We start from the raw sequence: 27,428 nt of genomic DNA, 5'->3' as shown, positions 1-27,428 counted from the left end.
ATGGATGATGTAATATACAGTATATATTAATGCACATGAAAATGATCCAAAAGCCCCGCATCACATTCAGCTTCTTGCAAGCAAGAATCTCTCATTAGATGACTGTGATTCAGCTTCTTTTTCTCAAAGCAGAATTCTTCAACTAATCCACAGACATCTCTCTCATAAGCCGGAAACCTCTCTTTAAAAATAGAAAAAAAAGAAATGGGAAAAAAGAGAGGAAAATTTAAACTTCAATGTTGTTGGCGGTCATAAAATTAGAAATTATTAAGGAATAGTTGCCGAAGGGCATATAGGATGTTGTAATGATAATATAGAATAGAAGCATTGCTTACGATATAAAGAGGATAAAACGTGCAAAATTGTAATTACAAGGGAACAAAAGAGTAGTTGAGAACTAGAGGATATAAGATTTGTTTGTTATGTCATTCGAAGAAGGTGGAAAAGATAAGGATCATACATTTGTGAGTGATGGAATTCAAGCAATTGTCTAAACTAAAAGCTTAAAAGAGGGTTTTGTTAGATGTCAAAAACTGATTCTTCTATTTTGTTAATAGTTATCTAAACGCCAAATATCCATAAATATGTAAAGAAAGTTGATAGGTACAATGAAATTTTAATTTTCTTAAGGTGGCATTTTGATTGCGCTTTTCTTTCTTTCTTTCTTTTCTTTTTTTTTTTTTTTTTTTTTTTTCAAGTTACATTACAAATACAATGAAAAATCACAAAGTTAAATTATCTCAAGAGGTCAAATATCGCATTTTTAATCATTTTAAACAAGTTTAAAAGTTAAATTAGTAAAAAATGTGAAATCTACCCTTCTTAATCCTTCTAAACAAATTTACATGTCAAATAGGCCTATATTCCTGCACTTTTAAATGCAAACTATCCAAAATGGTTTTCACATGTTTTAATCATTTGATGTGTTCAATAGTTTATAGATTTCACATTTTCAATTGTACAAAATTGATTATATACTTTAAAAAGAGTAAAAACTATTAAAACCGATGAATTCCAATCTTATGTAGATTTATTCGGGACATCGTGCTACCGACCAACCGACAAATGAATTTAAATGGATGTATTCTAACATCATATACATGCGTAGGATCATTCTGAACGAACAGCCAAGCCACTCAAAACTCTGGGTTTCAACAATATTTCAGTAAAAGGGAAAAACTTGCCTGTACCATCAATGGTGGACCAAGACACATGGACTGAAACATCACGTGGATAGCTATAGGCTATAGCATGCAGTTACTTCAAAATCACAGAAATATTCCTGAAGCACAAGAATCATTACTTTTGCCGTTGCATGATGTCACAAAGCCAAATTATACTGAACTGTTAACTATGTGTGTATTGCCACTTTTTACAAAAAAATTACTACCAAATAATGACATTATATTGTTTGATTTTATCAGGAAATAGTTGCCCAAAAAGAATGAAATTGACAGTCCTACAGAAATTTAGCTATTAGTTACCAGAGTAACAAAAAATTACAGCAAGATGCGGAGAACAGCAAGCCCGACTGCAGATATTGAGACAAGGGTACCAATGCAGTATTTAATCACATCATACTTTGCTGCTTCCAACTGGGCTCTTAATGCATGAATTTCCTGGGGGAAAAGAAGGTTTCAGGAATTAACGCTATTGCTCGATAAACCTAAAGTGAACCTTTTCTTCACTTGAAATCATTAAGTTTACCCGGTCGAGCTTGTTTGTAAGGTTGGTGGTTTCCGCATTCTGATTAGCTAGTTCATCACGTATGCGCCTGCACCCAATCATGCGAACAAAATCATCCAAACTGACATCAGCATATACCACATCATGAAGACCATTTAACCCCATTAGTATTCAGTCAGCAGCGTGAAAATGCCTATTATCAATCCATGTTAAGAGAAACATACCTTGAAAGAAGCTCAAAAGCCAATTTCTGTTTTATACAAAAAAACGAAATAAAAAGTACCCTAAATGTGCACATCACCGTGTAATTACACAACATTAGATTTTAATATGTAGCAACCTTATCAAGTAATAACTCTATAAATGCAATAAGATCAGATTCTTGCATTGGATAACCATATACATAGACTTGGATGAACAGATTTTCAATTTTGGGTTCATTGTTTCCTGGATTTAATCCAGTGGCAGGAGCTCAATAAGTGGACGACAGAGGACCATCTTGAGGCAGATTATGCAACTTATACATACACAGTCTAATTGCCTTACCCTCTTTCAAGATTTAAATCCAATCGCTGCCCAGCCGTGACCTTGTCAATTTCATACCTGTTTCAGAAAGCAACTGTGAAAATAAAAATATCAAGCAGATATTAGAAAGCACTTGCTAACACATACCTCAATTCACTGCGCAATCTCTCTATGTCACCCCGCAGTTTTTCAGTTTCACGTTGCAACACAGAAACATGATTCTCCTGCATTATGGATAATTCAGTAATAATTTATACAATAAGGCCCACAGTTTCAAGGATTTCTCGAAATGGACATGCAAGAAAAGTTTTTTGTTTGCTTTTAAATATACTTAAATTGAGAAACAGAGGAAAATATGCATGAAATGGATAAAATCAAGCATGAATTAAAACTACTTCAGCTTAAAATGGCATTCAGCATAAAATATGGCATGCTATAATGTTGCAACATAAGGACGTCATTTTCAATTCTAGAACCAATCTCATGTTTTAGAACAGAAGAGGATCTGAAATAATAAAGATCACCTGATAGGAGGGGTGGAATCACAAATAATGTCAAAGAGACAATCCAATCTATGCAGCCAAAATATCACCTTCAATATAATAACCCAACTTTGCACTATGTTCAATGAGTTTAGAGGGAGAGGTGTAAATTAGGGAAGTAATCAAGTACACAAAACCAAAGCTCAAAGTTGGATGTTCAGAAGACTTCGCATTTGATCATGTTATGTGTTTAGCAGACATTTTCTAGTTCAATACTATTTTTCCTTCAGATCACAAGAAAGAGCTGGAAATATTCCTGTAGTTTATTGCAAATCTTCCAGTAGTTCGATATTAATTTTTCATGTGTTTAAGGCACATTGCTCTGTTATCATAATCTCATCTCACAACTGTAATGCAATCTTTGGTAATATCCATTAGTTGATCAGACCGTAGAAACAACTCAATCTGCACTTTTCAGTGATAGAACCAGGAAATTAGAGAGGGCGTCAGAGCCAAACCAAGCAGGTACCATTTGTGTTCTTCTGACTACGTGTCAGCATCACTCGGTTAAAACGAAAATTTCTGAACCAGATCGATGCATTACAGTTAATTCAGTTCAGTTCTTTTAATATTTGGTTTGGTTCAATTTGAATTTTTTTTTTTCTTTTTTTTTTAAAAAAATCAGTTTTCAGTTCAGTTTTAAAATCCAGCTGATAGTTTTGGATGCAATGGACATCATAGAAATTTTCAAATAAAATCGATGTTACAGTTTTTTAAAAAACTGGAATAGCTAGCCACAATGTTTTATGGGACCTGAAATCACTACTTGATGAAATGTAAGTGCCAGACAGAGAATATCATACCTTAAGGCGTGCATACCAAAATTTAATAAGAAATTCCAAAACTAAGATAAATGGTCATATATAGGCCACAAGTAGAATGTAACAGTTTCTGCAAGGAAAAGTAATTTTCAAGATCTTAACCATCCCTAGTCTACATAGCCTCTTAGTAGCTGACACACTAGAATGCCCACAAAGTTGTGAAAGGATTCAATTTAAGGCTGAAAACTATCAGCCTTTTATTTTCGTAATTTGCAAACTTCCGCAGACAAGTTGAAGCAAAACCACCACTTCACATTGGCAAGTGATCCGATTAGACTTCAGCAACCACGGCAAAGTCCAATCTCAACAGAATGTTGGCGTCTAATAGAAAACCCCGTTTTTATAAATATTCATGTGTTATTTGAGGCCTTAGGTTTAACTGTCATGCAACAGGCAACATATGCTTCTAGCCAAAGCAAGATATGGGACAGCAACCATCTATTTCCAACCAAGCATAACAAACCATCTTCAACTTTCTAGTCCGCCACCAATAGAACTATACTTGGCAAGTAAGTTAACTACTACATAATCATGTTCTCCATCCAATGCTAGGATGATAGTGACAGAGAAACACCAAGCAACAACTTGAGCTTTGTATGTCAAATAAAAACTAAGCAAGCAATGGAAAAGAAGGGATTCATCTCGATTCCTCTCTAATTTGTGGACAGTTCAAAATACAAAGACACGTTCATTCACAACTTCATGAGTAAAGAGATCTTTGGGGATCTAGAAATAGCTCAAACTCACTCGAATGGCTTAGGCATACACCAATTACCATTTGTGATTTGCCAAGTATTAAAGTGTTAAGATTCCACGGACTTCCAAAAGCATGTCAATTGGGAATAAAGTGTTAATAAGTCTACCATTTCAGGGTTGTACCATGGAAATCAATTCTAAGATGAGTAGCCAAACAACCTAGAGAAGAAAAGTGAAGGACAAAGGATTTGGAATACCAAGGAGAACATGTTTTTAAATTGTAGCATAACAAGGTGAAAGGGAGATTGCAACCTCAAAAAAAGAAAATATTAATAAACAACTGATATATATTTCCCTTTTGGCAATATCTGAATTCCTTCTAAAGATGATTTTTAGACCTAAAATGAAGTTCCAATTTAACATATGTAATCTACATTGAAGTCCATAAATTTGTTACTCTGTAATGCTAATTCAACATGATCTCCAACACTAGTAATAATCTAAAAGAAAATAACCTAACATAGAATTCTAAAATCACTACATGCACAGTAATCTTATGAAGAAATCAAAGTACCTGAGAACTTTTCATATAAGACTGGAACTCTGTCAACTTTGCTGCTTGTTCCATCACACTCTACAGAATTAAAAACACATACAAACACAAACTATTGATTTCACAATAACAAAATCAAACAGCATTCATGGAAAACCTAAACATAAAATATATACAAAAAAAAAAAAAAAAAAATCGAGTTCCTTGCCTTCTGCATTTCTTCCTTGGAAACAAAAGAATGCGCCACATTCTCCAGGCTATCATTTAACACTTCAGTGATAGCAGCGGTTATGGCCTCTGCCTGCTTCGATGGCACACCTTGCGCTTCCATACCCCTCACCTTTCCCAATTGAACCAAAAGAAAAAAAAAGCAAAGAACAATTACTTCAAACTTCTTGATTTCTGCAACTTTTCTCACCAACCAAAAATAAATTTATCAAATAAGAAGAAACAGAAATTGAATTTTACCAAAGCCAATGTATCTACGAGAAAAGCACGATTTCCATTACGTTTAACGAGTTGGGATAAATGTCTGTACTCGACTCTGTTAGAAACAGAATTAGAAAATGAATTGATCGATCCTAACTTGGTGAAATAAACCGCCGAATCTGTCCCTAATTGAACAACGCGCTTATACATAGCCATTACTTAAATCCCGCACAAAATATCGATTCGTTAACTGATCAAATAAGCACAATCAATCCGTAGAAGCAGAAATCAAGAAATCAAATAATGAAACAAAACGACTTTGCTTATGTTGTTTTGTGAAGAAATCAAGAAACTCGCGCGTTTTTGGATCTGTGAGAAAGAGAAAGGTCGGCGAGGCGAGGGGAGAAGCGGAGAATTGGTATTCGTTGATGAAATGATACGGTAGTTACTGGGTAGATAAAAAAAGACAAAAAAAGAAAAAAATTGAAGCATGCAAATTATGCGGTTGCTTGCCCACAACGCTTAGGGATGTTTCTTTACGCTTGCGTTGTTTGTGGAGAGTGGAGACAGATAACAGAGACTATAGGGCTCTGGTCAAATTTAAGCCGTTGTTGAAAGTAAAGAATAAAAGAAAAATCATTTAATATGAGAATTAATTAATTTTCAAGTGTGACTAAAAAAAAGTCACTTATATTAAATTACTCATAATCTGCTCAATTTTGGCTAGTCAAATTCAATTTAATTTGATTGAACTTGCAAAAATAGATTGCAAGGAGTTCAAAATATGGAGCAACAACTATCCAAAAGGATTTCTTCAAGTAGGGTTCACAATATTTGATTTGAATGATTTTTAAATTTAATTATATATTTAAATTTTTATATAACTAACATTTATTAATAGAACTCAAATGCTCATTCAGAGTTTCAAACTTCATTTCAAGTACTTACTAATGGCTTAAGGCAGCAGATTTATGTTAGTGTGGCTATTCTTAAGGAGTTAATATCTGATTGGGTTTAACTAAAAAAAAAACATTATTAAATAATTTTATTTATTTTTTAAACCGAATTTGAATATTTTAAATATCCATATGAGCTTAAAAATTAAAATATTTGTAATTTTTTTTCAAATTATTCTCTTTTATATTAAACACAAAATTAATAGTTGGAGTTATGTAAGAAATTAACACTTAATTATACTGGGTATCATTTTCTTAAAACTCAGCTCAACTTGTTATGCAAGTTAAAACTTGAAGCACTAAAACACAGAATCAAATTTGAACACTATGCAAGCTAATCTGGTGTAATCCAAGAATACTCATTTACACCACAAAGTTGAATTTAAGCTTATTGCAAGAGAATATTAGCCTGCATACAACAGAACCAATCAGCAAAGCAATTATGGGATTAAATCTGCAGAGCAACTTTTAAAGACAAAGTCTGATTGCCAAGCCTTATGCCATTATTACATGCCAATAGAACAAAAACATTTTAAATCATACAAGGTTATCCTGACCAGGATAAAACAGAACCCCACCTGGTTTGTGTATGAACAATCAATCTACGATTGTTCCAATATATCCCAAACATCCAACTACATTAGTCCATCAACACTTCCAGCCCTATGCGCTAAGTTTTATGTCAACGAAATCAGAAGGCAGGCATTCAAGGAAGAAGATGATTCAAAGGTTGTAAAATGGGTCACAAGCTGCTAAACTGCACAAGATTTTACAAGTATAAAGCATAAGAAGATTTTGTCATGTCTAACCTTTTGCAAATGAAATTACTGTACAGATTTAACTGCTCCATACTGCTCAAAATTCCTAAAGTTCATGTATGCAAATAATCACATGCTGCTCCTTTTTTGCAATGTCCATTTTCATGATAGTATTTGCACACTCTCTGCCCTTTGAAGGGAGGCCTAGAAGAGTCTCTTTCTCTATGCCTGGAAGAGTCTCTTTCTCTAGGCCTGGGAGAGTCTCTTTCTCTACCAAATGATGACTGCTTATTCCATGGCTTACCTCCACCATAACCAGAATCTCCACCCTGAGAAGTATTCCTTTGGCTTGAGAATCTCTCTCCATTTTGGTTCTGTTCACTTCCCCATGAGCCCATGTTCACAGAAGCTGCTGCCCAGTTAGGATTTGCATTCCCAGGAGGTTGACCTTGGCCGGGTGCAACCCAAGTTTGATTAGCATTTACTGGGGTTGGCCCTTGGCCAGGTGGCATCCAAGCAGGAAATGCATTTCCTGCCGCTTGCCCCTGAACAGGAGCAACCCAACCTGGATTTGCATTTCCAGGTGCTTGCCCTTGCCCATGTGCAACCCAACCTGGGTTGGCATTTGCAGGTGGAGCCTGACCAGATGCAACCCAACCTTGATTTGAATTTGCATGTACGGGTCCTCCCCAGCCCATGTTTGAATTTCCTGGAATTGGCCCCCAACCAGTATTTTGATTTTCTGGTCCTTGTCTAGGAGTTGTAGTTTGGTTATCTGTAACACTCATACCCCATGGCACATTGGAAGCAGCAGAAGGTTGAATATTTGGTTGTGCGGGTATTGGACCTCTCCAAAGATCAGATGGCATTGTGCCTGTATTTCCTGCAATGAAGGATGAAGCAGAATTATGGACAAAAGTTTGTGTATCACCCCAGTTACCGTAACCGCTAGGCTGAGTGGACATAGAAATTGAATTATTTGGCTCTACCTCCAGGTCTCACATAATTTTCTGTAACATCAAAAGCTAATGTTAAAATTGAATGATGAAATGGTATAACAAACATTCAGAAATAGGTTAAGTTTGCAAAAGCTTGAGACAGTAAAGACCTTGTCTCTTATCGTCTGTTTCACCTTCATCCTCTTCGGATTCATAACTTGGATCCATATTTGGGTCTGCATGTATCTCTGGAATTTCTTCCAATCTGCGCTGGCGCTCCTCGGGTGACTTTAAAAGCTGCAATTTCTCTACACATTCTCTAAGCGTGAACCATATTTAAGGAATTCGGAATTCTTTAGAACTATTTCTTCATAAAAGTGGTTGTCTCCAATGGAGATATACAAGAACAAAACAAATAAAACTACACAGAGACAAGGTTTTAATCTAATTTCAATAGTTAAATTTCCCTTTCTTTCCCATTTTGAAAAAGAAAACAAAAAAAAAAAAAAAAAAAAAAGATGCTCTAGACCTTCCGCTGATGCCATGACAAATAACCCTGTCAACTCTAACTTTATGCAAAGCTCTGTTATAACCATACGTGCAAGTGATGTAGCTACATTCTCAACTTACAAAAGAGCTGTCGTCAAAAATTGAAAGAATAAACCCGTCCATTAAACAAACAATACAGGCTTATCATATAAGGTTCAGAACTCTGCATGAAAATTTTTAATCTCAAATTAGATATACAGATTATCTTCTCCTTCTGCTCAATTTAAGACCACTTTCATAGGTCACCTTGATGCTAAATAACTTTTTTTAAAATTTGATGATGTAATATACAGTATATATTAATGCACATGAAAATGATCCAAAAGCCCCGCATCACATTCAGCTTCTTCCAAGCAAGAATCTCTAATTAGATGACTGTGATTCAGCTTCTTTTTCTCAAAGCAGAGTTCTTCAACTAATCCACAGACATCTCTCTCATAAGCCGGACACCACTCTTTAAAATTTTTAAAAAAAAAAAAAGGAAAAAAACAGAGGAAAATTAAACTTCAAGGTTGTTGGCGGTCATAAAATTAGAAATTATTAAGGAATAGTTACCGAAGTGTCAAAGTGAGCAACATAAGGAGACTAATTGTCAAAGTGAGCAAATTAAGGAGACTAATTGTCAAAGTTAGCTAAATACGGAAACTAATTGTCAATCAAATTAAATCGCAGCTAATCTCTCCTTACCTTTAGGAACAATTGTCAAAGTGAATTTGGTTTTAAGCTACACTTGCCTAGTATAGATGTAATTCATATATATAAATAGGCTTGTAATCTGCAGAATAGATATTGAGGAAAATATTGTTTATTTCATTTATTATCATGGTATCAGAGCCAGTATAATTTTTCCTCTCATCTTTGCTAGATTCTTTTGAGAATTTTTTGCTCTTTCTTTGACTGTCCAATTGTTTTTTTTCTATTTTCAAATCAAATTTATAAAATGGAGGGAAGTAAGTCTGAATCCATTTCTGTTAAATTCAATGGGACCAACTTTGCTCTTTGGCAATTTCAATTTCGAATCTTTGTTGAAGGGAAAGGATACTCTGGTATTCTTGATGGATCTCAAAAGGAAGAAGGTACCACAGAAGCCAAGCTACAATGGAAAACAAAAAATGCTCAGGTTATCACTTGGATTCTAAATTCTGTGGAACCTGAAATTACACTCAGTCTCCGATCATTCAAAATTGCAGCAACAATGTGGAAACATCTTCAAGGAATTTATTCTCAAGTGGATCAATCAAGGCAATTTCAACTTGAATATAAAATTGCTAATATCAACCAAGAGGATAGAGATATTCGTGGCTTTTATATTGAAATTTTAAAGCTATGGACAGAACAAGATATGATATCTTCTTGTGTTATTTCTGATACTGCATATTCAGAAATTAAGGCGAAACGCGATCGTGCACGAGTGATGCAATTCCTCATGAAACTTCGACCAGAATTTGAGAATGTCAGGGCTACGCTAATTAATCGAGGAAATTTGAGTATGGAGTCTGCTCTTGGAGATCTTGTTCGTGAAGAAACAAGGCTGAATACTCAGATTCAGCTAGACAACAAAACCAAATTCACTTTGACAATTGTTCCTAAAGGTAAGGAGAGATTAGCTGTGATTTAATTTCATTGACAATTAGTTTCCGTATTTAGCTAACTTTGACAATTAGTCTCCTTAATTTGCTCACTTTGACAATTAGTCTCCTTATGTTGCTCACTTTGACATCCCCCCTCAAATTGATAGATAACATAAGTGCCACATCTTCAAGGAATTTATTCTCAAGTGGATCAATCAAGGCAATTTCAATTTGAATATGAAATTGCTAATATCAACCAAGAGGATAGAGATATTCGTGGCTTTTATATTGAAATTTTAAAGATATGGACAGAACAAGATATGATATCTTCTTGTGTTATTTCTGATACTGCATATTCAGAAATTAAGGCGGAACGCGATCGTGCACGAGTGATGCAATTCCTCATGAAACTTCGACCAGAATTTGAGAATGTCAGGGCTACGCTAATTAATCGAGGAAATTTGAGTATGGAGTCTGCTCTTGGAGATCTTGTTCGTGAAGAAACAAGGCTGAATACTCAGATTCAGCTAGACAACAAAACCAAATTCACTTTGACAATTGTTCCTAAAGGTAAGGAGAGATTAGCTGTGATTTAATTTCATTGACAATTAGTCTCCGTATTTAGCTAACTTTGACAATTAGTCTCCTTAATTTGCTCACTTTGACAATTAGTTTCCTTATGTTGCTCACTTTGACATCCCCCTCAAATTGATAGATAACATAAGTGCCATCAGCATTGCTACAAATCCAGTTCACCACGAGCGAACTAAACATATTGAAGTTGATTGCCACTACATTCGTGATTTGGTTCGTGTCAAGTTCATTCATCTCACACATGTATTTTCTCATAACCAACTTGCTGATTTATTTACTAAACCCTGTCATCTACACGTCATTCCTATCTTGTGAGCAAATTGATGCTTGCTGAGAATCATCATCAATTTGAGGGGGGATGTCAAAGTGAGCAACATAAGGAGACTAATTGTCAAAGTGAGCAAATTAAGGAGACTAATTGTCAAAGTTAGCTAAATACGGAGGCTAATTGTCACTCGAATTAAATCACAGCTAATCTCTCCTTACCTTTAGGAACAATTGTCAAAATGAATTTGGTTTTAAGCTACACTTGCCTAGTATAGATGTAATTCATATATATAAATAGGCTTGTAATCTGCAGAATAGATATTGAGGAAAATATTGTTTATTTCATTTATTATCACGAAGTACATCTAGGATGTTATAATGATAATATAAAATAGAAGTATTGCTTACGATATAAAGAGGACAAAACGTGCAAAATTGTAATTACAAGAGAACAAAAGAGTAGTTGAGAACTAAAGGATATAAGATTTGTTTGTTATGACATTCGGAGAAGGTGGAAAAGATAAGGATCATACATTTGTGAGTGATGGAAATCAAGCAATTGTTATTTATTTATGTGTCGTCAAGTACACAACATGATCTGTGTATTTTTTTTAAAAAAAATAATCAAATTGAACCAAACCAAATATTAAAATAACTGAACTGAATTAATTGTAATGCATTGATCTGGATCAAAAAATTTGGTTTTAACTGAGTGAAGCTCACACGTATTCAGAAGAACACAAATGGTACCTGCTTGGTTTGGCTCTGATGCCCTCTCTAATTTCCTGGGTCTATCACTGAAAAGTGCAGATTGAGTTGTTTCTGTTGTCTTATCAACTGATGGATATAGAGAAATTGCGCACTGAATTGAGAGCCCAGTTGGAAGTGGCAAAGTATGATGTGATTAAATACTGCGTTGGTACCCTTGACTCAATATCTGCAGTCGGGATTGCTGTTCTCCGCATCTTGCAGTAATTTTTTGTTACTCTGGTAACTAATAGCTAAATTTCTGTAGAATTTCATTCTTTTTGGGCAACTATTTCCTGATAAAATCAAACAATATAATGTCATTATTTGATAGTAGTTTCTTTGTAAAAAGTGGCAATACGCACATAGTTAACAGTTAAGTATAGATTTGGCTTTGTGCCATCATGCAACGGCAAAAGCAATGATTCTTGTGCTTTAGGAATATTTCTGTGATTTGAAGTAACTGCATGCTATAGCCTATAGCCATCCACATGATGTTTCAGTCCATGTGTCTTTGGTCCACCATTGATGGTACATGCAAGTTTTTCCCTTTAACTGAAATATTGTCGAAACTCAGAGTTTTGAGTGGCTGTTCGTTCAGAATGATCCTACGCGTGTATATGATGTTAGAATACATCCATGTAAAATTCATTTGTCGGTTGGTCGGTAGCACGATGTCCCTTTAACTTTTAAACTTGTTTAGAATGATTAAAAATATGAGATTTGACCTCTTGAGATAATTTAGATAATTTAACTTCGTGATTTTTCATTGTATTTGTGATGTAACGCGCAAAAGAATAAATAAAAAAAAAAAAAGAAAAGCGCAATCAAAATGCCACCTTAAGAAAATTAAAATTTCATTGTACCTATCAATTTTCTTTATATGTTTATGGATATTTGGTGTTTAGATAACTATTAACAATATAGAAGAATGAGTTTTTGACATCTAACAAAACGCTCTTAAATCAATCACCAAAAAAAAAAAAAAAGTTAAAGCTTTTAGTTTGGACAAGAAGTCAAATCTCGAAGTTAAATTATCTAAATTATCTCAAGAGATCAAATCACACATTTTTAATCATTCTAAACAAGTTTAAAAGTTAAAGGGACATCGTGCTACCGACCAACCGACAAATGAATTTTACATGGATGTATTCTAACATCATATACACGCGTAGGATCATTCTGAACGAACAGCCACTCAAAACTCTGAGTTTCGACAATATTTCAGTTAAAGGGAAAAACTTGCATGTACCATCAATGGTGGACCAAAGACACATGGACTGAAACATCATGTGGATGGCTATAGGCTATAGCATGCAGTTACTTCAAATCACAGAAATATTCCTAAAGCACAAGAATCATTAATTTTGCCGTTGCATGATGGCACAAAGCCAAATCTATACTTAACTGTTAGCTATGTGCGTATTGCCACTTTTTACAAAAAAACTACTATCAAATAATGACATTATATTGTTTGATTTTATCAGGAAATAGTTGCCCAAAAAGAATGAAATTGACAGTCCTACAGAAATTTAGCTATTAGTTACCAGAGTAAAAAAAAATTACAGCAAGATGCGGAGAACAGCAATCCCGACTGCAGATATTGAGACAAGGGTACCAACGCAGTATTTAATCACATCATACTTTGCTGCTTCCAACTGGGCTCTCAATTCACTGCGCTATTTCTCTATGTCACCCCGCAGTTTTTCAGTTTCACGTTGCAACACAGAAACATGATTCTCCTGCATTATAGATAATTCAGTAATAATTTATACAATAAGGCCCACAGTTTCAAGGATTTCTCGGAATGGACATGCAAGAAAAGTTTTTTGTTTGCTTTTAAATATACTTAAATTGAGAAACAGAGGAAAATATGCATGAAATGGATAAAATCAAGCATGAATTAAAACTACTTCAGCTTCAAATGGCATTCAGCATAAAATATCATGCTATAATGTTGCAACATATGGACATCATTTTCAATTCTAGAACCAATCTCATGTTTTAGAACAGAAGAGGATCTGAAATAATAAAGATCACCTAATAGGAAGGGTGGAATCACAAATAATGTCAAAGAGATAATCCAATCTATGCGGCCAAAATATCACCTTCAATATAATAACCCAACTTTGCACTATGTTCAATGAGTTTAGAGGGAGAGGTGTAAATTGGGGAAGTAATCAAGTACACAAAACCAAAGCTCAAAGTTGGATGTTCAGAAGACTTCGTATTTTGATCATGTTATGTGTTTGTCTAGCAGACATTTTCTAGTTCAATATTATTTTTGCTTGAGATCACAAGAAAGAGCTAGAAATATTCCAGTAGTTTATTGCAAATCTTCCAGTAGTTCGATATTAATGTTTCATGTGTTGAAGGCACATTGCTCTGTTATCATAATCTCATCTCACAACTGTAATGCAATCTTTGGTAATATCTATTAATTGATAAGACCGCAGAAACAACTCAATCTGCACTTTTCAGTGATAGACCCAGGAAATTAGAGAGGGCATCAGAGCCAAACCAAGCAGCTACCATTTGTGTTCTTCTGAATACATGTGAGCATCACTCCGTTAAAACCAAATTTTCTGATCCAGATCAATGCATTACAGTTAATTCAGTTCAGTTATTTTAATATTTGGTTTGGTTCAATTTGAATTTTTTTTTTTTAAAAAAAAAAAAAAAATCAGTTTTCAGTTCGGTTTTAAAATCCAGCTGATAGTTTTGGATGCAATGGACATCATAGAAATTTTCATATGAAATCAATGTCAAAGTTTTTTGAAAAACTGGAATAGCTAGACACAATGTTTTATGGGACCTGAAATCACTACTTGATGAAATGTAAGTGCCAGACAGAGAATATCATACCTTAAGGCGTGCATACCAAAATTTAATAACAAATTCCAAAACTAAGATAAATGGTCATATATAGGCCACAAGTAGAATGTAACAGTTTCTGCAAGTAAAAGTAATTTTCAAGATCTTAACCATCCCTAGTCTACATAGCCTCTTAGTAGCTGACACACTAGAATGCCCACAAAGTTGTGAAAGAATTCAATTTAAGGCTGAAAACTATCAGCCTTTTATTTTCGTAATTTGCAAACTTACGCAGACAAGTTGAAGCAAAACCACCACTTCACATTGGCAAGTGATCCGATTAGACTTCAGCAACCATGGCAAAGTCCAATCTCAACAGAATGTTGGCATCTAAAAGAAAACCCCGTTTTTATAAATATTCATGTGTTGTTTGAGGCCTTAGGTTTAACTGTCATGCAACAGGCAACATATGCTTCTAGCCAAAGCAAGATATGGGACAGAAGCCATCTATTTCCAACCAAGCATGACAAACCATCTTCAACTTTCTAGTCCGCCACCAATAGAACTATACTTGGCAAGTAAGTTAACAACTACATAATCATGTTCTCCATCCAATGCTAGGATGATAGTGACAGAGAAACACCAAGCAACACCTTGAGCTTTGTATGTCAAATAAAAACTAAGCAAGCAATAGAAAAGAAGGGATTCATCTCTATTCCTCTCTAATTTGTGGACAGTTCAAAATACAAAGACACGTTCATTCATAACTTCATGAGTAAGGAGATCTTTCGGGATCAAGAAATAGCGCAAACTCACTCAAATGGCTTAGGCATACACCAATTACCATTTGTGATTTGCCAAGTATTGAAGTGTTAAGATTCCACGGACTTCCAAAAGCATGTCAATTGGGAATAAAGTGTTAATAAGTCTACCATTTCAGGGTTGTACCATGGAAATCAATGCTAAGCATGAGTAGCCAAACAACCTAGAGAAGAAAAGTGAAGGACAAAGGATTTGGAATACGAAGGAGCACATGTTTTTAAGTTGTAGCATAACAAGGTGAAAGGGAGATTGCAGCCTCAAAAACAGAAAATATTAATAAACAACTGATATATATTTCCCTTATGGCAATATCTGAATTCCTTCTAAAGATGATTTTTAGACCTAAAATTAAGTTCCAATTTAACATACGTAATCTACATTGAAGTCCGAAAATTTGTGATTCAGACCAATCAATCACAAGTTTTAAAGAGATTTCAACTATAAATACTCTGTAATGCTAATTCAACATGATCTCCAACACTAGTAATAATCTAAACGAAAATAACCTAACATAGAAATCTAAAATCACTACATGCACAGTAATCTTAGGAAGAAATCAAAGTACCTGAGAACTTTTCATATAAGACTGGAACTCTGCCAACTTTGGTGCTTGTTCCATCACACTCTACAGAGTTAAAAACACATACAAACACAAACTATTGATTTCACAATAACAAAATCAAATAGCTTTCATGGAAAACCTAAAAATAAAATCTATACCAAAAAAAAAATCGAGTTCCTTACCTTCTGCATTTCTTCCTTGGAAACAAAAGAATGCTCATTTAACACTTCGGTGATAGCAGCGGTTATGACCTCTGACTGCTTCGATGGCACACCTTGCGCTTCCATAACCCTCACCTTTCCCAATTGAACCAAAAGAAAAAAAGCAAAGAACAATTATTTCAAACTTCTTGATTTCTGCAACTTTTCTCACCAACCAAACATAAATTTATCAAATAGGAAGGAACAGAAATTGAATTTTACCAAAGCCAATGTATCTACGAAAAAAGCACGATTTCCATTACGTTTAACGAGTTGGGATAAATGTCTGTACTCGACTCTGTTAGAAACAGAATTAGAAAATGAATTGATCGATAGTAACTTGGTGAAATAATCCGCCGAATCTGTCCCTAATTGAACAACGCGCTTACACATAGCCATTACTTAAATCCCGCACAAAATATCGCTTCGTTAACTGATCAAATAAGCACAATCAATCCGTAGAAGCAGAAATCAAGAAATCAAAGGATCTGTGATTTTTTGTGAAGTAAGCTTGTCGAGTCGACCAGTGACAAGTTGGTGGATGAAACTTATTGGATTGTTGTCACGAAACAAAGTAAGAATTAAAAAGCATCAGTATCGGTATTCCGAGTGCTGTAGCCATAGCCTCCATATAGAGGCGGTGCATTTTGTTTTTAGGTTTGGAGTTGGGTTAGTTTAACCCTAGTGCTAGACATGGACCCATGTTTAAAATGTTTATTGATTTTTTAGATAATAATTTTCAATTGGGATGTAATCATTACAGAACTTTTAAATTGGGGTGTTTGGAGATTTAAAGGTAAAATGAGGTATAATTGATATAATTTTAAAATTCAGAGTATTTTAAATGAATTTCTCGTAATATTTCTTATCCCATACGTGCTTGAGGATTTTTTTAGTAAGTAATTACTAAATTTTTAATTAGTATATTTATTATAAAATTAAATTTTAATTTATGCAATATTAATAGGATATTATATATATATATATTTACTGTCATTTTTAACTGCAATTAAGGGTGACGTTGATATAAGAAGTCCAAATCGAGGTAAAAAGACATTTCAACAAATATTTTGAGAAAATATAGCATCGAAAGTCTACATGGAACAAAAATTACACACAGACACATACTTTGAAATTAATTTACATTCTTACCATATATGTTAAAATAATATTTTAAATAAGTTGATTTTTTTTAATTAATTTCATATTTAATATTCCTATTGAGTTAATATTTCTAATCAAGTTAATAGTCCTAAAAAGTTAATTATTTTTCATTTATTGACCTAATTAAAAATCAGTTACAAATATTAAAATTCCTACTTGAGATTATATTCCTAATTAAATCAATATATTTCCTTTATTGGTATAATTAATTCAATCAAAGAAAGATATTTTAATTTGAATTGTTATCCTATCCAATTCAATTAAGGAATTATTCTTTTATCTTTTCAACAAATTAAATTAACATTTTTTTAAACAATAAAATTAAGCTTCTTAAAGATTTTTTTTGTCAATCATAAATTTGATGGGGTTTTTTTTTTTTTTTTTTTTTAAATCTCAATATTTTCCTCTACAGTTATATATATATATATATATATTTCTTATCTCTAGTTATATATTTTTCAATTTTATTATTAGGTCGTATATATATTTATACTAGACTATGCCTTCATTTATTTTTTATTGTTATTGTTTTAATTGTTCCCCAGAGTCAAATAATACTCAAATACTCCATCTATCTAAAAATATAGGTCGTTCTCAAAATATACAAGTTGTTTAAGATTTTTATAAAGAATTAAGAAATCAATTAACTTTTTTTAAATTATAATAAAGTCAAAGCTAATTTAATCAAATTACCCGTTATCTCAAGATAAAAAACAACATTAAAAAAATATAATTTATTATTTTAAAATATTCAAAATCACTTATTTTGGTAAAAAACAATAACCCCACTTGTATTTGGCAGTTAACTTGGCGAAGAAAGCAAGGAAACGTCTTAGACATACATATGGCAGTAACTTTGGTCACCTGTAATTACCAAAAAATGATAAATAAAAGCAAATAAGGCTTACTATAATTGGCCAAGAAAGAAAGGAAAGGGAATCAGGAAATTGTGATTAATTCGAATCAATCAATGAATCACAGATGGCAGAATCTGAATGAGTAATATAGCAAATGCGAAAACGTTAAAAAAAGAAAAAAGAAAAAAAAAAGTAATCTCGAACGAGAGAGTTGAACGGAGTGAAAAGTGTTCGTGTGGACAAGAAAATCGAGTATTAATATTTATAGATAGAGAAAAACTTTTAAAAATATTTTCTCCTTAAAGACATCTGACGATATGATTAAAATTAAAGTTAATGCACAATAATTTTTTAAGTAATTTTTATCAATTTGACTAAATGCTATTTTTTATACCGTTCGGTAATATAGCGTTTGATTTGAACAAACTTTTAAATGTTAACGTAACATATAATCAAAAGTTATCCATATAATATTATTTTTTAGCGTTTTATAAAAGATTACTTTTATATATATATATATATATATATGCTCTCCATAGAAACAAATCAAGCTTTTTATGTAGAAATCCACTTATTTAAACCGCCAACTCATTGCCTATTTAACCTCACAAGCCACAGAGTCTATCTTATTAACCTCATAAAAAACATCCTTATCCTACAAATTCCTAGACTCCCTTACTATCTTTTCATCCTCTTCAACTCTCCAACCATGCTCTTCATTCTTCTAATTCTTCTATCTTTATTTGTTTCCATAATTTTCTTTCTTCGCTCTCACATGAAACACCAATACCCTCCGGGCCCAAAAGGGTATCCAATTGTCGGCAATATGAATATCATGGACCAACTGACCCACCGCGGGTTAGCGAGTCTCGCTAAGCAATACGGCGGCCTCTTCCACCTCCAAATGGGTGGGCTTCATGTCGTTGCCGTATCGACACCCGACATGGCCCGAGAAGTCCTCCAAGCGCAAGATAGCGTCTTCTCCAACCGTCCGGCTAACGTCGCAATAACCTACTTGACTTATGATCGGGCCGACATGGCCTTTGCCAACTACGGCCCATTTTGGCGTCAAATGCGCAAAATATGTATTATGAAGCTCTTTAGTAGAAAACGGGCTGAGTCTTGGGCATCCGTAAGAGAGGAAGTAGGGTCCATGATCCAAACCGTGATGGAAAAAACCGGTTCGCCGGTTAATGTTGGTGAATTGGTTTTTGCATTAACGAGGAATATAACGTATAGGGCAGCTTTTGGATCATTTTCACATGAAGGTCAAGATGAGTTCATGAAAATCTTGCAGGAGTTTTCAAAACTGTTTGGAGCTTTTAATGTTGCGGATTTTTTTCCATGGTTGGGTTGGATTCATGCTCAAAAGTTCAATAAAAGGCTTTCTGTGGCACGAAAAGCTCTAGATGGGTTCATTGATTCGATAATTGATGAACATATAGAGAAGAAGAAGAAGAAGAAAAATGATGAAGATGAAGACGTAGAAGAAGACATGGTAGATGAATTAATGGCTTTCTACAGTGAAGATGTGAAAACTGGTTTTTCTGAGTCACAATCCACCCTAAGGCTCACTAGAGATAACATTAAAGCTCTCATAATGGTACAAAAATCTCTCTCTCCCTCTCTCTTTCTCTTTTGAGTTCTGGTATTGCAGTTAGTGATTTATATGAGCAAATGCTTTGCAATATAGAGATAATATTTTATTGTTTTCTTGAAGATATATAAACAAAGTCAAAATTATAATTCAATTATTAAATAAAAAAATAAAAGATAAAAAATATCTATAAAGTATATTCAATTATTAAATACGTAAATGAAAATAATGATATTTTATGATTTACACTTATAATTTTCTAGACGAAACACATAAGTATTATTTATCCATTTATACGTAAGTATTTAATTATTTACTCCTACAGGATGTGATGTTTGGTGGAACTGAAACGGTGGCATCAGCAATAGAATGGGCAATGGCAGAGCTAATGAATAGCCCACAAGAACTAAACAAACTACAACAAGAACTCACAGACGTAATTGGCCTGAAACGGATACTCCACGAATCGGATCTTGAAAACCTTACCTACCTTAAATGTGTCGTCAAAGAAACCCTCCGTCTCCACCCGCCCATTCCGCTGCTCCTCCATGAATCCGCCGCTGATTCCATCGTTGCCGGGTATAAAATTCCGGCAAAATCACGTATCATGATCAATGCATGGGCTATCGGGCGTGACCCAAATGCATGGGACGATCCGGATAAGTTTAAACCTAGTAGGTTTTTGGAAAACGGGTCGCCAGATTTTAAGGGAAGTAATTTTGAGTTCATTCCATTTGGGTCGGGTCGGAGGTCATGTCCGGGTCTGCAACTGGGGTTGTATGCATTGGAGTTGACTGTGGGTTACTTGGTTCATTGTTTTGAGTGGGAATTGCCTAATGGAATGAAAAGCAGTGAGCTTGATATGAATGATTTGTTTGGACTTACTGCTCCAAGAGCTGTTAGACTTGTTGGTGTACCAAATTACAGGTTACATTGTCCATTTTGAAGTGAAGAAGGAAGAGAATTTATGGAACTAAGAATGGCGACCAAATATTTGTGCTTTACGATCGAGGAGACATTAAAGGAGAGCTAATAGGCTTCTACTTACAGAGAAGCTATATCATTAAAGGAGATTATTGATGTGTTCAGAATACTGATTGGAGATTATTTTAACGTTAATATTTTAGTCTTTTCGTTCAAAATACCTTCTGTTGACTGTCAATGGAAGAAAAATTAATCTCTAAATTATAGCTAAACTACTATGAGGTTCTTCACATATTATTTCTATTAATAATTGGTCTCAATAATACTGATCTTACTGGTAGAATTCGTCAGAGAATGTAGTTCACTTGTCCCTTTTTTTATCCCCTTCCTGAAAGCTCTGCTCTCCACTTACTGAGGTTGTTCCCTAACGTGTCTTACCATTTGATGAGGCACTACCGCACTAGTAATGGATGATGTAATATACAGTATATATTAATGCACATGAAAATGATCCAAAAGCCCCGCATCACATTCAGCTTCTTGCAAGCAAGAATCTCTCATTAGATGACTGTGATTCAGCTTCTTTTTCTCAAAGCAGAATTCTTCAACTAATCCACAGACATCTCTCTCATAAGCCGGAAACCTCTCTTTAAAAATAGAAAAAAAAGAAATGGGAAAAAAGAGAGGAAAATTTAAACTTCAATGTTGTTGGCGGTCATAAAATTAGAAATTATTAAGGAATAGTTGCCGAAGGGCATATAGGATGTTGTAATGATAATATAGAATAGAAGCATTGCTTACGATATAAAGAGGATAAAACGTGCAAAATTGTAATTACAAGGGAACAAAAGAGTAGTTGAGAACTAGAGGATATAAGATTTGTTTGTTATGTCATTCGAAGAAGGTGGAAAAGATAAGGATCATACATTTGTGAGTGATGGAATTCAAGCAATTGTCTAAACTAAAAGCTTAAAAGAGGGTTTTGTTAGATGTCAAAAACTGATTCTTCTATTTTGTTAATAGTTATCTAAACGCCAAATATCCATAAATATGTAAAGAAAGTTGATAGGTACAATGAAATTTTAATTTTCTTAAGGTGGCATTTTGATTGCGCTTTTCTTTCTTTCTTTCTTTTCTTTTTTTTTTTTTTTTTTTTTTCAAGTTACATTACAAATACAATGAAAAATCACAAAGTTAAATTATCTCAAGAGGTCAAATATCGCATTTTTAATCATTTTAAACAAGTTTAAAAGTTAAATTAGTAAAAAATGTGAAATCTACCCTTCTTAATCCTTCTAAACAAATTTACATGTCAAATAGGCCTATATTCCTGCACTTTTAAATGCAAACTATCCAAAATGGTTTTCACATGTTTTAATCATTTGATGTGTTCAATAGTTTATAGATTTCACATTTTCAATTGTACAAAATTGATTATATACTTTAAAAAGAGTAAAAACTATTAAAACCGATGAATTCCAATCTTATGTAGATTTATTCGGGACATCGTGCTACCGACCAACCGACAAATGAATTTAAATGGATGTATTCTAACATCATATACATGCGTAGGATCATTCTGAACGAACAGCCAAGCCACTCAAAACTCTGGGTTTCAACAATATTTCAGTAAAAGGGAAAAACTTGCCTGTACCATCAATGGTGGACCAAGACACATGGACTGAAACATCACGTGGATAGCTATAGGCTATAGCATGCAGTTACTTCAAAATCACAGAAATATTCCTGAAGCACAAGAATCATTACTTTTGCCGTTGCATGATGTCACAAAGCCAAATTATACTGAACTGTTAACTATGTGTGTATTGCCACTTTTTACAAAAAAATTACTACCAAATAATGACATTATATTGTTTGATTTTATCAGGAAATAGTTGCCCAAAAAGAATGAAATTGACAGTCCTACAGAAATTTAGCTATTAGTTACCAGAGTAACAAAAAATTACAGCAAGATGCGGAGAACAGCAAGCCCGACTGCAGATATTGAGACAAGGGTACCAATGCAGTATTTAATCACATCATACTTTGCTGCTTCCAACTGGGCTCTTAATGCATGAATTTCCTGGGGGAAAAGAAGGTTTCAGGAATTAACGCTATTGCTCGATAAACCTAAAGTGAACCTTTTCTTCACTTGAAATCATTAAGTTTACCCGGTCGAGCTTGTTTGTAAGGTTGGTGGTTTCCGCATTCTGATTAGCTAGTTCATCACGTATGCGCCTGCACCCAATCATGCGAACAAAATCATCCAAACTGACATCAGCATATACCACATCATGAAGACCATTTAACCCCATTAGTATTCAGTCAGCAGCGTGAAAATGCCTATTATCAATCCATGTTAAGAGAAACATACCTTGAAAGAAGCTCAAAAGCCAATTTCTGTTTTATACAAAAAAACGAAATAAAAAGTACCCTAAATGTGCACATCACCGTGTAATTACACAACATTAGATTTTAATATGTAGCAACCTTATCAAGTAATAACTCTATAAATGCAATAAGATCAGATTCTTGCATTGGATAACCATATACATAGACTTGGATGAACAGATTTTCAATTTTGGGTTCATTGTTTCCTGGATTTAATCCAGTGGCAGGAGCTCAATAAGTGGACGACAGAGGACCATCTTGAGGCAGATTATGCAACTTATACATACACAGTCTAATTGCCTTACCCTCTTTCAAGATTTAAATCCAATCGCTGCCCAGCCGTGACCTTGTCAATTTCATACCTGTTTCAGAAAGCAACTGTGAAAATAAAAATATCAAGCAGATATTAGAAAGCACTTGCTAACACATACCTCAATTCACTGCGCAATCTCTCTATGTCACCCCGCAGTTTTTCAGTTTCACGTTGCAACACAGAAACATGATTCTCCTGCATTATGGATAATTCAGTAATAATTTATACAATAAGGCCCACAGTTTCAAGGATTTCTCGAAATGGACATGCAAGAAAAGTTTTTTGTTTGCTTTTAAATATACTTAAATTGAGAAACAGAGGAAAATATGCATGAAATGGATAAAATCAAGCATGAATTAAAACTACTTCAGCTTAAAATGGCATTCAGCATAAAATATGGCATGCTATAATGTTGCAACATAAGGACGTCATTTTCAATTCTAGAACCAATCTCATGTTTTAGAACAGAAGAGGATCTGAAATAATAAAGATCACCTGATAGGAGGGGTGGAATCACAAATAATGTCAAAGAGACAATCCAATCTATGCAGCCAAAATATCACCTTCAATATAATAACCCAACTTTGCACTATGTTCAATGAGTTTAGAGGGAGAGGTGTAAATTAGGGAAGTAATCAAGTACACAAAACCAAAGCTCAAAGTTGGATGTTCAGAAGACTTCGCATTTGATCATGTTATGTGTTTAGCAGACATTTTCTAGTTCAATACTATTTTTCCTTCAGATCACAAGAAAGAGCTGGAAATATTCCTGTAGTTTATTGCAAATCTTCCAGTAGTTCGATATTAATTTTTCATGTGTTTAAGGCACATTGCTCTGTTATCATAATCTCATCTCACAACTGTAATGCAATCTTTGGTAATATCCATTAGTTGATCAGACCGTAGAAACAACTCAATCTGCACTTTTCAGTGATAGAACCAGGAAATTAGAGAGGGCGTCAGAGCCAAACCAAGCAGGTACCATTTGTGTTCTTCTGACTACGTGTCAGCATCACTCGGTTAAAACGAAAATTTCTGAACCAGATCGATGCATTACAGTTAATTCAGTTCAGTTCTTTTAATATTTGGTTTGGTTCAATTTGAATTTTTTTTTTTCTTTTTTTTTTAAAAAAATCAGTTTTCAGTTCAGTTTTAAAATCCAGCTGATAGTTTTGGATGCAATGGACATCATAGAAATTTTCAAATAAAATCGATGTTACAGTTTTTTAAAAAACTGGAATAGCTAGCCACAATGTTTTATGGGACCTGAAATCACTACTTGATGAAATGTAAGTGCCAGACAGAGAATATCATACCTTAAGGCGTGCATACCAAAATTTAATAAGAAATTCCAAAACTAAGATAAATGGTCATATATAGGCCACAAGTAGAATGTAACAGTTTCTGCAAGGAAAAGTAATTTTCAAGATCTTAACCATCCCTAGTCTACATAGCCTCTTAGTAGCTGACACACTAGAATGCCCACAAAGTTGTGAAAGGATTCAATTTAAGGCTGAAAACTATCAGCCTTTTATTTTCGTAATTTGCAAACTTCCGCAGACAAGTTGAAGCAAAACCACCACTTCACATTGGCAAGTGATCCGATTAGACTTCAGCAACCACGGCAAAGTCCAATCTCAACAGAATGTTGGCGTCTAATAGAAAACCCCGTTTTTATAAATATTCATGTGTTATTTGAGGCCTTAGGTTTAACTGTCATGCAACAGGCAACATATGCTTCTAGCCAAAGCAAGATATGGGACAGCAACCATCTATTTCCAACCAAGCATAACAAACCATCTTCAACTTTCTAGTCCGCCACCAATAGAACTATACTTGGCAAGTAAGTTAACTACTACATAATCATGTTCTCCATCCAATGCTAGGATGATAGTGACAGAGAAACACCAAGCAACAACTTGAGCTTTGTATGTCAAATAAAAACTAAGCAAGCAATGGAAAAGAAGGGATTCATCTCGATTCCTCTCTAATTTGTGGACAGTTCAAAATACAAAGACACGTTCATTCACAACTTCATGAGTAAAGAGATCTTTGGGGATCTAGAAATAGCTCAAACTCACTCGAATGGCTTAGGCATACACCAATTACCATTTGTGATTTGCCAAGTATTAAAGTGTTAAGATTCCACGGACTTCCAAAAGCATGTCAATTGGGAATAAAGTGTTAATAAGTCTACCATTTCAGGGTTGTACCATGGAAATCAATTCTAAGATGAGTAGCCAAACAACCTAGAGAAGAAAAGTGAAGGACAAAGGATTTGGAATACCAAGGAGAACATGTTTTTAAATTGTAGCATAACAAGGTGAAAGGGAGATTGCAACCTCAAAAAAAGAAAATATTAATAAACAACTGATATATATTTCCCTTTTGGCAATATCTGAATTCCTTCTAAAGATGATTTTTAGACCTAAAATGAAGTTCCAATTTAACATATGTAATCTACATTGAAGTCCATAAATTTGTTACTCTGTAATGCTAATTCAACATGATCTCCAACACTAGTAATAATCTAAAAGAAAATAACCTAACATAGAATTCTAAAATCACTACATGCACAGTAATCTTATGAAGAAATCAAAGTACCTGAGAACTTTTCATATAAGACTGGAACTCTGTCAACTTTGCTGCTTGTTCCATCACACTCTACAGAATTAAAAACACATACAAACACAAACTATTGATTTCACAATAACAAAATCAAACAGCATTCATGGAAAACCTAAACATAAAATATATACAAAAAAAAAAAAAAAAAAATCGAGTTCCTTGCCTTCTGCATTTCTTCCTTGGAAACAAAAGAATGCGCCACATTCTCCAGGCTATCATTTAACACTTCAGTGATAGCAGCGGTTATGGCCTCTGCCTGCTTCGATGGCACACCTTGCGCTTCCATACCCCTCACCTTTCCCAATTGAACCAAAAGAAAAAAAAAAGCAAAGAACAATTACTTCAAACTTCTTGATTTCTGCAACTTTTCTCACCAACCAAAAATAAATTTATCAAATAAGAAGAAACAGAAATTGAATTTTACCAAAGCCAATGTATCTACGAGAAAAGCACGATTTCCATTACGTTTAACGAGTTGGGATAAATGTCTGTACTCGACTCTGTTAGAAACAGAATTAGAAAATGAATTGATCGATCCTAACTTGGTGAAATAAACCGCCGAATCTGTCCCTAATTGAACAACGCGCTTATACATAGCCATTACTTAAATCCCGCACAAAATATCGATTCGTTAACTGATCAAATAAGCACAATCAATCCGTAGAAGCAGAAATCAAGAAATCAAATAATGAAACAAAACGACTTTGCTTATGTTGTTTTGTGAAGAAATCAAGAAACTCGCGCGTTTTTGGATCTGTGAGAAAGAGAAAGGTCGGCGAGGCGAGGGGAGAAGCGGAGAATTGGTATTCGTTGATGAAATGATACGGTAGTTACTGGGTAGATAAAAAAAGACAAAAAAAGAAAAAAATTGAAGCATGCAAATTATGCGGTTGCTTGCCCACAACGCTTAGGGATGTTTCTTTACGCTTGCGTTGTTTGTGGAGAGTGGAGACAGATAACAGAGACTATAGGGCTCTGGTCAAATTTAAGCCGTTGTTGAAAGTAAAGAATAAAAGAAAAATCATTTAATATGAGAATTAATTAATTTTCAAGTGTGACTAAAAAAAAGTCACTTATATTAAATTACTCATAATCTGCTCAATTTTGGCTAGTCAAATTCAATTTAATTTGATTGAACTTGCAAAAATAGATTGCAAGGAGTTCAAAATATGGAGCAACAACTATCCAAAAGGATTTCTTCAAGTAGGGTTCACAATATTTGATTTGAATGATTTTTAAATTTAATTATATATTTAAATTTTTATATAACTAACATTTATTAATAGAACTCAAATGCTCATTCAGAGTTTCAAACTTCATTTCAAGTACTTACTAATGGCTTAAGGCAGCAGATTTATGTTAGTGTGGCTATTCTTAAGGAGTTAATATCTGATTGGGTTTAACTAAAAAAAAAACATTATTAAATAATTTTATTTATTTTTTAAACCGAATTTGAATATTTTAAATATCCATATGAGCTTAAAAATTAAAATATTTGTAATTTTTTTTCAAATTATTCTCTTT

At 33.9% G+C, this 27,428-nt stretch overlaps 4 protein-coding genes across 5 annotated transcripts; 1 reads left to right on the top strand and 3 right to left on the bottom strand.

The window, feature by feature from the left end:
* Nucleotides 1–1,283: 1,283 nt before the first annotated feature.
* Nucleotides 1,284–5,841, bottom strand: LOC105643853 (protein FMP32, mitochondrial). Its single transcript, XM_089719983.1, has 7 exons — nt 5,292–5,841; nt 5,032–5,163; nt 4,845–4,904; nt 2,359–2,435; nt 2,233–2,289; nt 1,708–1,774; nt 1,284–1,619 (listed from the first exon to the last, which is right to left on the bottom strand). Exons 1-7 carry the CDS (start codon nt 5,466–5,468, stop codon nt 1,500–1,502), a joined length of 690 nt encoding a protein of 229 aa, XP_089576109.1. The 5' UTR covers nt 5,469–5,841; the 3' UTR covers nt 1,284–1,499.
* An 849-nt stretch (nt 5,842–6,690) lies between these two features.
* On the bottom strand, nt 6,691–16,707 carry LOC119369591 (uncharacterized). 2 transcript variants are annotated; one of them, XM_089719967.1, is made up of 6 exons: nt 16,253–16,705; nt 16,013–16,126; nt 15,834–15,893; nt 8,075–8,201; nt 7,956–7,976; nt 6,691–7,849 (listed from the first exon to the last, which is right to left on the bottom strand). In XM_089719967.1, exons 1-6 carry the CDS (start codon nt 16,427–16,429, stop codon nt 7,080–7,082), a joined length of 1,269 nt encoding a protein of 422 aa, XP_089576093.1. In that variant the 5' UTR covers nt 16,430–16,705; the 3' UTR covers nt 6,691–7,079. The 2 variants fall into 2 exon arrangements, with proteins under 2 accessions (XP_089576093.1, XP_089576096.1); XM_089719970.1 differs by lacking the exon at nt 7,956–7,976 and having other exon boundaries at nt 16,253–16,707.
* Nucleotides 16,708–18,642: 1,935 nt separating this feature from the next.
* Nucleotides 18,643–20,927, top strand: LOC149499285 (cytochrome P450 84A1-like). Its single transcript, XM_089719963.1, has 2 exons — nt 18,643–19,654; nt 19,974–20,927. The coding sequence occupies exons 1-2, from the start codon at nt 18,761–18,763 to the stop codon at nt 20,592–20,594; spliced, it is 1,515 nt and encodes a 504-aa protein (XP_089576089.1). The 5' UTR covers nt 18,643–18,760; the 3' UTR covers nt 20,595–20,927.
* Nucleotides 20,928–22,319: 1,392 nt separating this feature from the next.
* Nucleotides 22,320–26,878, bottom strand: LOC149499284 (protein FMP32, mitochondrial-like). The gene is made up of 7 exons (XM_089719976.1): nt 26,329–26,878; nt 26,068–26,199; nt 25,881–25,940; nt 23,395–23,471; nt 23,269–23,325; nt 22,744–22,810; nt 22,320–22,655 (listed from the first exon to the last, which is right to left on the bottom strand). The coding sequence occupies exons 1-7, from the start codon at nt 26,503–26,505 to the stop codon at nt 22,536–22,538; spliced, it is 690 nt and encodes a 229-aa protein (XP_089576102.1). The 5' UTR covers nt 26,506–26,878; the 3' UTR covers nt 22,320–22,535.
* Nucleotides 26,879–27,428: the final 550 nt, after the last annotated feature.

This window comes from Jatropha curcas, chromosome 1 (assembly GCF_041381405.1).
Source record: "Jatropha curcas cultivar XTBG-Jc1 chromosome 1, XTBG_Jcur_1.0, whole genome shotgun sequence".
Classification (NCBI taxonomy): Eukaryota; Viridiplantae; Streptophyta; class Magnoliopsida; order Malpighiales; family Euphorbiaceae; genus Jatropha; species Jatropha curcas.
Note: the sequence above shows the minus strand (reverse complement) of the source record. Positions and strands in the feature narration are given on the sequence as shown.